The 13,930-nt window shown below is 39.0% G+C and overlaps 1 protein-coding gene across 1 annotated transcript in view; it reads right to left on the bottom strand.

Annotated features, from left to right (window-relative positions):
- The window catches only part of PLCH1 (phospholipase C eta 1), a 252,839-nt gene that overhangs the window by 16,053 nt on the left and 222,856 nt on the right, over nt 1–13,930 (bottom strand). Inside the window, exons 12-15 of the mRNA XM_031009760.3 lie at nt 12,607–12,768; nt 8,296–8,367; nt 4,442–4,533; nt 1,063–1,160 (exon numbers count right to left, since the gene is read on the bottom strand). Of these exons, the coding sequence (XP_030865620.3) occupies nt 1,063–1,160; nt 4,442–4,533; nt 8,296–8,367; nt 12,607–12,768 (424 nt within the window). The remainder of the gene's footprint in view (nt 1–1,062; nt 1,161–4,441; nt 4,534–8,295; nt 8,368–12,606; nt 12,769–13,930) is intronic.

Below are 13,930 nucleotides of genomic sequence, written 5' to 3' on the forward strand. Positions count from 1 at the left end.
AGCCATTTATTGGAAATTTTTATTCCCTAAACCAAATATACCTTTAACTTAATACAATCATTCCCTGAGTTTATTTTTGAGCTAAGGGCAATTGTTGTAAGAGTGTGTTGCTCAGTTGCTGAGAATCCTACAGGTTCTCATGCTCTCACATGTGAAATTCATTTAAATCTTGTATAATTGTTACCATTTGAAGAAGGAATCAAGGCCAAAGGGAAGAAATCTTTCTGCAAATAGAAAAAGATACATTTGTGGAGTGGGGGCTGGGCAGGGGGAGATGGGAGGGAAGAATCCTGGAGATTTGTGAGGACACAATGTTGTTTTCCCTTCACTAAAACTTGTTGAGAAATTTGGAGGTCCTGATTTACATTTTGGTTCCACTAAAATTAAAATTAGATGAAAAGCCACATGACAGTAGGTTTTTTTCTGTAAGCATTCAGTAACTAAATGAAATAGAAGATAAAGGAGACAAGAGTAACTAGCAGGAAAGCCAAGGATATGAATAGTTGTGACTAGAATTTCTCAGCTCCGTGTGGCAACTGATAGGTAAAAAACAGTGACGGACAGAATGCTACTGAGATTTCTGCTCTTTTTGTTAAAACTTCAATCTGGATTAAGCTATTTTCACCCAAGTCAAAACTTTCATTGAGAAAATATAGGGCTTTTCAAGGTGTGATTTTAGCCAATTAATTTCTTCTTTTGGTCATTCGCATTTGGAATGGCCATCTGTGACCTGGTCCTCAAGCCGGGCCTGGACTTCACAGTTCAAGTGTTGCAGGAAGATCTTGCCCTGAGGCACCTGTCTTTGTATAGTAATAAAGTCCTCTTCAGCCCTGTGGGAACTTTCTCTGGCCTCTGGTCAATCAGGCAACCACAGTAATCAGTAGAACCCTCCACGTGAACTCAACACTATAGCAGCAGTGAGTTTCCTGACACTCAAATTGGTTTCTACACAGTCCCAAAAATGTGTGTTGATAATGGGATTAACAAAAATTCATTAACAATTGAAAAAGAAAGGTCAAGAATGTTTATTCAGAGCAGAATGAGAAAACTCTCCATCCTTACCGTCATCCACAATGTCCTGAGCGGCCACGGAGTTTGTGTACACAACCAAATCAGAGAGTTCTCGGCAGAGCTTCATGGTTTTCCTTCGGCGACCCAATCTGTGAAGTACCCACATAGGACGCATGACATTTTGGAGTTGAAAGATGTTTGGGTTCTTGTTATCCCACTTTCCTTATTTAAGACAATGATTTAATAGGGAATACCTGCCCCAGGTCCTAAGGGAGCCAGGATTGGCACCCAAGTGTGCTTCCTAGTTCAGTGCTCTTTCTGCCACAAAATCCTACTACAGTAGTCCCCCCTTATCCTCACTTTCCCTTTCCAGAGTTTCATTTGCCCATAGTCAACCTTGGTCTAAAAATATTAAGTGGAAATTTCAGAAATAAACAATTCATGAGATTTTTTTTCTTTTTTTGAGACAGAGTCTCTCTCTGTTGCCCAAGCTGCAGTGCAGTGGCGCATTCTTGGTTCACTGCAACCTCTGCCTCCCAGGTTCAAGTGATTCTCCTGCCTCAGCCTCCCAAGTAGCTGGGACTACAGGTGCGCATCACCATGCCAGCTAATTTTTTGTAATTTTAGCAGTGACAGGGTTTCACCATGTTGGCCAGGCTGGTCTCGAACTCCGGACCTCAAGTGATCCACCCGCACTGGCCTCCCAAAATGCTAGGATTACAGACGCAAGCCACAGCACCTGGCCATGAGTTTTAAATTGTGTGCCATTCTTAGTAGCATGATGAAATCTTGTGAGGTCCTGCTCCGTCCTACTCTGGACATGAGTCATCCCTTTGTCCAGCATATCCATGATGTATGTGTCATCTGGTAGACATCTTCTTATGTGACTGACTGTGGAGTGGAGGTTTTGCAGTGCTTATGTTCAAGTAACTCTTATTTTACTTAATAATGGCCCTAAAGTGCAGGAGTAGTAATGCTGGCAATTCAGATATGCCAAAGAGATGCTGCAAAGCGCTTCCTTTAAGTGAAAAGGTGAAAATGCTTGACTTAATAAGGAAAGAGAAAAACAACATATATATAGGGTTCACTACCATCTGTGGTTTCAGGCGTCCACTGGAGTCATTTCTCATGATGACGTGGGGACTATTGTAATGCGGTTTTATTCACTGCTCTGCCAGGAATCACAGCCTCTTCTCATGCATTTGTGAGTTCTGCTGTGAAAGGCTGGATTCCCACTGTGACCCAGTTAGGGAGTAACACCAGAGTTCATCAGGGAAATACATGGCCTTTGCAGGGAGGAGACCAGGGCTAAAATGGAACAGAAACACTGCATAGTGGGTAGTGGGCCACAAGAATTATATACCTAAAGGGAAATATGCCAAATTTCCATAGTGATTATTGGAGAGATGTAATTACAAAGGATGTTTACTTTCTTCTTTATACTTTTTCTATATTCTCTAGCTTTCTTAAAACAAACATTCATTACTTTGTCTAGTGCTGTTTTTATCTTAGATATTTTAATAGTTTTCTCTCTCCTACAAACCACTCCTAGGATCTCCTCTGCAACCTTACAAATGGTACCACCACTCTCTTCTGCAGTCAAGTCCTCCACAGACCATCACATTCCCCTCACACACACACTTTTCTCTTATGGGAAACAACTACCAAAAACAAACCTAAACTTTAGTGTTCAATTAAACTTTATACTTAAGCTCCAACAGAATATCTATACATAAAATAGTAACTAATTAGGAAGGGCAGAGGAGATGTATGTGGTCCGTACTCTAGGGAACAGAAATAACATGTGTTATTGTCTGCCTTTTTGGTTATAAGTATCCTAGTGGGTGTGAAGAGGTATTTCATTGTAGTTTTGATTTGTATCTCCCTAATGTCTAACAATGTTGAGCACATTTTCATGTGTTTATTGGCCATTTGTATATCTTCTTTTGTGAGGTTTCTTTTCGATAGTTAGATGTTCCCCTATAGGAGAAAAGTGGGTAAGTGAGGGGAATGTGATGGTCTGCTGAGAAAATTACTGTGGTAAAAATCAATAGAAAAAACGCATGCTCCTTCTTTACCATATAATTAGGAAATTCTATAGCCACTGGTGAAAATCTGATTTTGTGCAGGCTAATGATTATAAATCGGTGTGAAGTCATGCCTAGAAATTATAAGTAAAACTCTAAGACATTCTGTGATATGGAGAAATTCTACAGAAAATTAACTCCTTTTATTCTTCATCCTAGAGGTGCATTAGGTTACTGAAGTCCCAAAAGGACATCATCATAGATGCTCAGGCCCTGATATCTATTATGGGAAAATCTATAGTTGACACTAAGCAGCATGCAAAATGATTGCATGTGATAACTGTATTGATATCTCCTTTGCACACATTAAGATTATTGTAGCTTTCCTCAAACACTGCCTTTTCCCTGGCTATATGTGTCAGAGTTAAGCCTTTCTCAAACTTACATATGACAACAGTCACAGCAGAAGTCTCCCAGAAGGTGATCCTATTATTTTCTCTTTATCGTTTACTGTAACTATATATTCAATTTTCTGTTCCCTAGAGTAGGGACCACATACATCTCCTCTGCCCTTCTAATTAGTTACTATTTTATGTATACATATTCTGTTGGAGCTCAAATATAAAGTTTAATTGAACACTAAAGTTTTATTCCTACAGGGCTTCTATGCTTCTAATTTCATATAATTTCATTTTTCAATAAAGGCAAAAGTGTGTATATGTATCCATATCTATCTAATATACATAATTTATATTTCTTTGTGAAAGTTATAATATAAATAAACTGCCAGGAACTCCTGTAATGAATCATGTGTCACGATTTGGATTCTGAAAATATGGTCATGTTACTCATCATAAATCCTACTGGCAATAAAGCAAACAAACAAACAAAAAAGAACTTTTTTTGAATACTTATTTAATTGGGCCAGGGCTTACGGGGCTAATTAGTTTAATTCCTTTAATCCTTACAATGACTCTAAGAGACAGATACAATGAGGAGCCAAACTTGTCCCATGTTAAAGTTGGTAACTGGAGGAACAAGAATTTGAAATCTGGCTGATTTCAGATGCCTGGTTCCTAACATGGGCTTAGCATCCATCTTCTTTAGTCTCTTGTGACGGTCTTTGTATTAGTTCATGTGCTCCCTCCCTCTTCTCTGAAGATACCTTTTACTTGACAACTGCTGCAGCTAACATTTATAAAGAGCTCATTATGTGCCAGGCACAGAGCTGAGTTCCCTACATAAATTATCATTTCATATCCAGCTGTTCTTCACATGTTCGACAGCACAGAATACTTTCCTTGTGATCCAATTCTCTAGACATGTACAAGAAAAATGACCAAGCTTACAAGGATGGAGGGGCCTCAGGAGTGTGAGAAGGAAACATGGAGATGCTTTCTTACCTGTACAGCTGGCCACCCTCCTTGCCAGTATTCTGCTGTGTGTCTTCCTCATCATCAGTACTGTAAGATTTAGACCGTGATTTTGTAGTTTTCTGCCAGAAAAATCAAAACAAACTTAACAAACTCATTGTATCAAGTATATTTACAACATGCAGAGAATGAGCTGGGCTTTAAAATGCACATGTGCACAAGCATAACTTGGAGGGAAAAAATGACCAAATATTGCAGCTTGCTTCACCATTAATAACAAGCCTATCTAAGGCCATAATTATATTAAAATATTAATACAAAACTGAGAGTTTCATGCTCAGAAACTGACTTCGGAGACACATAAAGTTGATGTATTAGAAAGACTTTATTAGTCATGCATTTTGAAGGTTTCTACTAGGGGTAGAGTCAAAGTTGCAGTATCTATGTAAATGATTATAAGGGACAAAATGCCCTTTTGTATAGGAAGCTCACTATTAATAAACTGTAAAAGGCACATTTGGTTTTTTAAGAAAGGACATGTAGTAACTTTTAAAAAAAATAAATAACTACCATTTCTGCTTTTGATCAGTATGCACTCAAATGATCATCTAAATCAAACTTCCCTTTTGAGATTTTGACCCATTTTCATTTCTAGCAGCAGGAAAAAAAATTGCTACCCACAGAATACAGGCTGAAAGGCTCCAGGACTAATCTGGTGTCTTTTGGACAGATTAGCTGTTTCACAATAAAACTTTTTTGGGATGGTATGATTTCATCACCACCAATTTGGAGATAGCCCCAGTATTTAGGCAACACAGACCTCAACAATACAAATGATGGGCCGGGCGTGGTGGCTCATGCCTGTAATCCCAGCACTTTGGGGGGCCGAGGTGGGTGGATCACCTGAGGTCACAAGTTCAAGACCAGCCTGGCCAAAAAATGGTGAAACCTCATCTCTACTAAAAATACAAAAATTAGCTGGGCGTGGTGGCAGGTGCCTATAATCCCAGCTACTTGGGAGGTGGAGGCAGAAGAATCGCTTGAACCCAAGAGGTGGAGGTTGCAGCAAGCCGAGATCCCACCATTGTACTCCAGCCTGGACAACAAGAGCAAAACTCCATCTCTAAATAAATAAATAAACAATACAAATGATGGGGAAGGACCACCCCAATAATTGCCGAAAACCTTGCCATCGAAAATACAGTGTCTACAAACTAAGGTAAGATGTTTAGACAGAGAACCCTGGACATCAGGAATGTGGCTTAGAAAGGGAAAGGGTCTCCATCCCCAAATTACCATAGGACCATGCCACCTTCTAGATTTTCTCATGCTTCTCCTAAACCCCCCCAAAAATCAAACAAGCTACACTGTTGGCATAAACACACTCAACTTCTCTCTATTTCACTGACAGTAAGGTGCCAGTTTGGTTTGGAACCTTCTCCGGCATTATTTATGCCTTGAGTACCTCAGCTTGCAGGTATGGAAGCCCTACCACTTGATGATCTCATGTTCCGTCTTTCACCAGGCTGGTAAACTGGCTAACCTCACTAGCTTCCTATTGGATCTTTAGAAAGAGTGTGGCAAGAACATCTATTTCAAAGGATTATTGTTGTGATGGTTAAATAAATGGCACAGAAAGTCATTCTGTAATCTATATAACATTACCTTTCCATTTAAAATACTGTCAACATTTATTAAAATAATCTATAAATAGTCTAATGGACAACAATTTATTCTTATAACTTGAGGTATGATAAATTTTAATTAGGTGAAGTACTCCCTAAAACGTCTACTTTGAAAGACTATTTTAATTGTAATGACAAATTGCAATCCAGAAATGAAATATTCTCTAATTCCACATAGTTAGTAATTTGAGTTATACAATAATAAATGTCTTTTTAAGAATCATTTTTACTATAAAATGCAAAAATTAGAAATAAGAAATGAATCACCAATGACAGATAACATTCAGAGAATGATACATTTTCTGGACATACAGTTTTGACACATCTTTTCATGGTTATCATACCATAGAATCTACTTCTCATCTTACTTTTTCATTTAATGTTTCACAGGTTGAGCTCTTCCGAGGGATCATCTTTTAATGGCTGCATAATTGTCCATTATGTGAATGATTCACGGATTACTTACACAGTCTTTGGAGGTGAACATTTTGGTTGTTTTCAATATTTTGTGATAATGACTAATCTGACTAGCCTACTAACAAATTATCTCACTGACGGGCAGGAAATTCTAAATATGACATTCCTTAAAGTAGAAGAAATGGCCTTACAGAAGCCTCATGTATAATGTAAAGTTCTCCATCTAATAACTGAATTCTTATGTAAGTTTTACTGACAAACAGCTAATCTGTCCAGAAGACCCCAGATTAGTGTAACATCTTTTTCACTATTTTATTGAAGTGTAACATACAGTTGGGACAGTACACTGGTCATAAGTGTGCAGGTTGATGTCTTTCACAAATCAAAACCACACATACGATGAAATAGAATATTATCTGTCCCCCAAAAGCCTTCTGATCCTCCAATTCTGTCATTCCTTTCTCTGTGAAGGTAATAACTATTCTGATGTCTACTCTATAGGGTTTCTTTTGCCTGGTTTTGAATTTAATATCGATGGAATAAAACTGTATGTACTCTCTTGGGTCTGGTTTATTTTGCTCAACATCATGTTTATAAAGATCATATTATTGCATATAGTTGTAATTTCGTCATTTTCTTAGTTGTTAACTATTCTCTTATATGAATACACCACAATTTTTACTCATTCTATTATCAATGGACATTTGTACTTTTTCCTCTTTGTACTATTACCAATCTCAATATAAATATTGTTATTTCTGTCTTTTTTTTTTTTTTTCCGTAGATGGAGTTTCACTCTTGTTGCCCAGGCTGGAGTGCAGTGGTGCAATCTCGCCTCACTGCAACCTCTGCCTCCTGAGTTCAAGCACTTCTCATGCCTTAGCCTCCTGAGTAGCTGGGATTACAGGCACACACCACCACACCTGGCTAATTTTTGTATTTTTAGTAGAGACAGTGTTTGGCCATGTTGGCCAGGCTGATTTTGAACACCTGACCTCAGGTGATCCACCCACTAAGGCCTCCCAAAGTGCTGGGATTACAGGTGTGAGCCACCACACCTGGCCTATTTCTGTCTTTTGACATATACCTAACAACAGAACTGCTAAGTCATAGTTCATAGTGCAGCTTTAGCAGATACTGTGAAATAGTGGGCCAAAGTACTTGCACAAATGTGCACAACCATCAGTAGTGTTTGAGAATTCAAGTGCTTCATCCTCACTAACATCTGGTTCTTGCCATCTTTTAATGTTACCCATTGTGGCGGGCATATATGGAATCACATAGTCATTTTAAATTGTGTTTCCCAGATGACTGATGGGTGAAACCCTTTTCTTTATTAGCAATTTGGATATCTTCTTTTGTGAACTGCCTGTTTAAGTGTTTTGCCCATCTTTTAGAAATTAAGTTGCCTATCTTTTTATTGATTTATAGAAGCTATTTATATATTCAGGATAGAATATATAATACACATACCAGTTTTAATAACACATACCCATTATGTATTGGATATGTATATTTAAGATGTTAAATACAGTTTTTTTGGATATATTATTGGACATATGTATTCAAAATATTATTTCCCAGTATGCAACTTGCTTTTTGATACTGTTGATGCGTAGAAGTTCTTAACTTTTAAAGTAGTTTAAATATCAATCTTTTCCTTTGCTGACGTGCTGGTTAAGAAATCTTCAGTTATTCCAAGGTCATGATGATATTCTCCTGTTACCTTCCAGAATTTTTAAATTAACTGAAGTATGCATAGTTATTACTCTTCATTCATACCTTATGTTTTCCAAAGTTGGTCATGAGGGATCGTCCATGTGATTTCTTTCCACTTTCCTTTACATCTGGACTCTGAATAAATAAAGGCATAATATAACTATTTATCTTCTTTGCTTTTGTCTTTTTCCTTAGTTCTGGTGGAATAGCAAGGGGGCCCTCTTTTCTCTTCTGTTTGCCTCTAGGTGAGAAACAAGCAGACTCCATTCATTTCCTCCTGCTCCACACTCCACTACCACAAAGGTGGCTCTGCCTGCCTTGGAAAGGGAAATATTGGCATGGAGAGATGGATGCCAGCCAGGACGCAGCAGCTGCCTGCACCTTCCCAAAGCTGAGGTCAAGGGCTCTCAGCAGTGTGCAGGTGTGCTGGCCCTCATGGCGCCTGTTCACCAGGCTCTCCACAGCACAGGATGTGTTCTTTTAAATGTTCTGAGTGGGGTTAAGTCATTTTCAGTTAAGTAGGGATTCAGTTTTGGAAAATGACCAAAAGTCATTAGCAGCCAATTCTATTGAATAAAGAAAGTGGATCACATTGACTAAACAGTGCTATGTGGGATTTTAAAACATTATAAATAAATAAAATCCAAGGATATCTATGAGATAATAGATTGTTTTTGTTTGTTTAAAGTAAACCAAGCAAAGTTTATGTGTTCGTTGAAATAATTCCCTCTGTGATGAGCACTGGAAAGAGGTATTGTAGCCTCTGAATTTTTCCTCACATAGGTTAATTTTCCAGTTAGAGATACTGGGCCAACTCTCTTTCCTGGAGCCTATGTCTCATTAGGTAACAGAAAGGCCACCTGCTAAGAGGGTTTAAACTCTTATTCATTTGTCATTCTTAAAAATATGTTAGGTGGTTCATTACTAATAACATGGTATAAGGAGAGACCAGTAGGCCCTACCTGACCAAGACTCCAGCTAAACAGAGAAGAAGCAGGTAACCACATAAATGGAATAAATGTGGGTGAGCAAAAACAGTTAAAGCCAAAAGGTTGGGAAGGGGATCTGTATATGCCCATAGATGCTAATCAAAGATGCAAGTAGGGGTAGGAACAGATTGGGTGGAGTCCAAGAACTGGTTGGGGAAAGAGCAGTTCAAAAAATGCTGGAGGAGTAATCGTGAGGGGTTTACAAGGTGATTGATGTTAGGTAACTGTTAACTGATTCATATATGTTTATTGCTTTTGGAGATCTATTAATGCGGATCATTAACTGTTCAAAAACTGTGGAATTAAGAAGGCAGCTGGATGTGGTCATAGACGTAGCACTGCTCTCCAAGTCAGAAGACCCAGTTCTGCCACCAAGTAGCTACATTTCCTTTAGCAAGCCTCTTCTCTTGGTCCATTTTTTTTTTAATCTGTGAAATGGACCAATTAATCTGTGAGTTCCTCTCTATTTCTAGTAACCCATCTATTGGTAGGGGGACTATGCCATTTATTATCCAAAACAGGACCTTTTAAGAATAAAATGGGATACTTTCAATAATTATGCTGGGACAACAGGTATAAAGCACGGCTGTCACAGGCAAATTGAGGTATATGGTCACCCTATTTAGTAGGCACCTATTATACCGTAAGGATAATGCTAACTGCATTACATATATTCTCATTTACTATGCATAACCAACCCTGGGAATAAGTATAATTAAAATCCCAATTTTACAGAAAAGGAAAGCAGAAATACAGACAAGTTAGATTATATGCCCAAAGTTACAAAGCTTGTTGGTGATAAAACAGGATTCTGTCTAGCTACAAGTCCTCTCTCTGGCTTCCTTCCACTTCTCCAATATTTTCTATCCCATTCTCACTCTCTTTATGTAGGAAATAGATATCTACAAATACCTATCACCAACTTTGACCTCTCCCTGAGCATCGGCACATCTTTCACTGAATTATTGAGTAAGACATTGTCCTAGGAACTTGGCATATATATAACGACAAGAGCAAACAAGAGAGATGCAGACTCTGTCCCTACTGGGCTTGCAGTCTAATCATAGACACAAAAGATTACAACACAGTCATAAGACTATAATGGGGAAAGCTTAGGGCACTGTGGGATGGCACAGGGAGACCATCGACCTGGATTTGAGGATTAAGAACTTCCAAGGGGACATGACACAAAAGCTGAAGCCTAAAGGTGAGTACAAGTTATCTATGTGAAATGGGGAAGAGGAAGTGTACTATGGCCAAGAAAACAGCCAACATGAAAGCCATGTGGTAAAAGCATGGTACCAGGAAATGAAGAAAGTGGAGGTGTGCACATGTGGACTCCTACACATGCACACTCTGTGGGTGTACCGCTAGGAGCCAGAACAGAAAGGAAGGATCTTATGAGCTATTATCTCTGAATTTGAGCTTTATCCTCCCAACTATGAGGAACCCTAAGATGGTTGAAGACAGGAGAATGACATGACCCAATGCACATTTCTGAACTATCACTATGGCAGTGGTGTGAATGAGACATTAAGCAGGGCAGCTGAGAGCTTAGGAACTTGTTAAGGTTATTCAGGCAGCAGCAGTTCAGATATAAAGAGAGCAGCAGATTCCAGAACTCTTAAGAACCATTTCCTGTGACTACTAAGTTCTTCCAGCCTGAAGGCGAATTTCATTTTTACTTTTCTTCAGAGCTCTGCAGGAAAAAGAAAGGACAAGTAGAAACCAGTCCTGCACTGTTGATTGACGGTCCAGAAAAGTAGAAGCTGGAGTGACGTGCTGCCCAGAGCCACACTCAGCACATTCTCAGCTTTGGATTTAAACTGAAATATGTATCTGGCACAGAGGGACTTGTCTCAACAGTAACTTGCCTTTGCTTGCCCAGTGAACCAAAACCATATTTTTAAAACATAGCAGTGTTAAAAACCTCAAAAATAAGTAAAAAGGAGATGAGTTTTGCTACACTACCTCTCAAAAATTTTTGGTTCTCTTACCATTTTACCTGATGGAGAAATTGTCATTAGGATCTCTTCAGTGAAAGCAAAAGATAGAAGGGCTTAATTTGTTTCTTCCAAAATATCCAAGCCTTATGGTTGCATTTCCAATGAGAATAATCTAGGATGGGGCAAAGACTTCTCCAAACACATAAGGGAAGTAACTGGCCCAGATAAGCCAATGAGAGTTCACCAAGGACAAGAAGCAGAATCAAGATGGGCTAAACAAGTCTGATCTTACAGGCACTTGTGGTGTTGAAAGTAAATAGCTGCAGGTGAGGAGGGTGAGAAGATTGTTACTATTCATAGAAATTATTAAGAAAATCCAGAATTACATGGTAAACTATAAGGGCAGTAACGCTGTAATTGACCTTTTGGTTGTCTCCCCAGTATTCCATCTGCCCCTCTAACATGCAGTTTGAGAGGAGCTAACCTTGACAAGAGCTTCAGAGGTAAGTTCTCACTGGCATTAGCAAGCCAATATTATCCTATACTCTGGCCAAGTACTGTTTCAGGAAGGACACTTACCCATGGCCACTATGATTAGCTTGGGGGTAGGCACATGAACTAGGTTAACAAAACTCTCATTTGTTAGTTGGGGCAAATATGCTGTCTCAATCTCTCTGGATATGGACCAAGAAACATGTAACTCATGGGGCTGTTGGCAGTTATCTCGCAACCATCACGGACAGGAGAACCAGACTTGAGATGACACTGATGGCATGATAGGTAGAGCAAAAAAATAGAGCTACAATGACACCACTGAGCCTTGGGATTAAATCCACCCCATAGGCCATTCTGCATATAAATTTGCCGCTTACCAACATCTTCTTCATCATTGAAGCCATTTTGTATTAGGATTTCTAAGTTTAGAAACTAAATGGGCCTGAGGAACAGCCTGGCAGTTGGATGGCTAGACTTGTATAGGGTCCAGAGGGCAACCATCAATGCAGAGTGATCACTTAGGATCCAAGGGTGGTCACCCCCATATGATCTTCCTTCTGCCTGAGGAGCCCTCAGCCCTGAAAAACAGGTGGTAAGTAGCAGGGAAGGCAGACGTCTAATGAATCTGGAGAGGTGGGAGGGTAAGGGACACAGTGGGCTGAAACCTCTTCCCTCACCTGAGCATGCATTAGGAAGATGAGTCTGGAAACACTGGGCTTTGTCCTGAGGGTCCAAGTGGAGCAGTATCTGAGTCATTTCTACCTCCACCCAATCCACTTTTAACTATTTCTCATATCATTTTGCAATAGGAGATTTTCATTTCTCAAGCAAAATGAGGACAGAAATAGAAGAAGTTGGAGGAGCATTTCACAAATGATTAGAAACAAAGTATGAGATGCTTTCTTTTTCCTGTTGAAGGATAAGTACAAGAGGGAATCAGATACCTGCTTCAGGTGTGCATTTAAGCCTTCATGCGTGGCCTTCAGTAGTGCCCTCACTGTGAAACTATCAGGATCTTCTTTATCTCGAATTTGAGATTCTTTTAACAGTGACTCCAGTTTTTTCCTTATAAAAGATTCCACCTGATGCTCAGTGGTTCCATTATTCTGCAAAGAATTAAGTAATACAAATGATTTCCTTAAGAAACACACCGAATTAGAATATACCCTTTGATCAAGCCACAATTGCTTCTATAATTTCACTTCTCTCAATTACTTGTAAGAAATTAAGCTCAAGTTCATTGTACCATCTCAGTCTTCCCTCCTCCACAAATCCTTTAATAATAAGGATTACTATTTATTAAGAACTCATTCTCTGCCAGCTACTCTTCATGTGACTGCAGTCAGTCCTCAGGAACCTTATAAGTATTATTATCATTTCCATTTCAGTGATATAGAATCTGGTGCTTAGAGAGAAATCAAGTAAGTTGTTCCTGGTTACATAGCTAGCAAATAACTGAAGCAGGATTCAAACTCAGGACTCCAAAGCCCTTCCCACTATGCTTATGCTATTTGATGCTTTTAACAGATAAAAGGCCAGGGAAAGTTTTTGGAAACTAAGTTTTCTAAACCTACATAAGTAAATTAGAACAAAAATATGCTATTAAAATAAAACTACTTTTTTCACTGAGGAGAAAAGAATGCTATGGAAATTTCAGGAGTTGAGGATTATTGTGAGATATATTTCCTTACTATTTCCAATCCCATTGTATAGTTAGGGGGAACCCCAATTATTACCTCAGCCATGATTTGTCATTACAATTACTTTAAGATCACAACAAATTTCAAGGGGTTTGGATATCAGAGCTATGACCTGTCCAGATGATGACTCACAGAATTTTGAGGTGATCATGGGATATAGATTCTCTCAAAGTCCTGCTTAGCACAGCTTTTCGGCCATTTGTTCTGCTTGAAACCAATGGCCCCAGCCTCCGTTCATAGCTCTTCTGCTGTTCCAGTGCACCTACCTCTCCCTGTTTCCAATACCTTTCCCTAAATTCTTCAACCACTTACTGAAGACCAACCCACCCAAAGGGAGGAAAGGGATACTCCTTCACAAGAGCAATTCCCACATTCTTCACGAAAAGTTTAAGGCTGTTCTTCCATTTGCAAATCTGTTTCTAAGAGGTCATTATATGTGGACTCTGCAAAATGGGTAGCTTTCCAATAACACATTCATTTTCACAAAATCCTGTAAGAGCAAAGCAATTATAAATGCCCGAAGGAAAAATTTCAAAAATCTATACCAGGATAGGTTATTGAATTTCCC

The sequence above is a fragment of the Gorilla gorilla genome, chromosome 2, assembly GCF_029281585.2.
Source record: "Gorilla gorilla gorilla isolate KB3781 chromosome 2, NHGRI_mGorGor1-v2.1_pri, whole genome shotgun sequence".
NCBI lineage: Eukaryota > Metazoa > Chordata > Mammalia > Primates > Hominidae > Gorilla > Gorilla gorilla.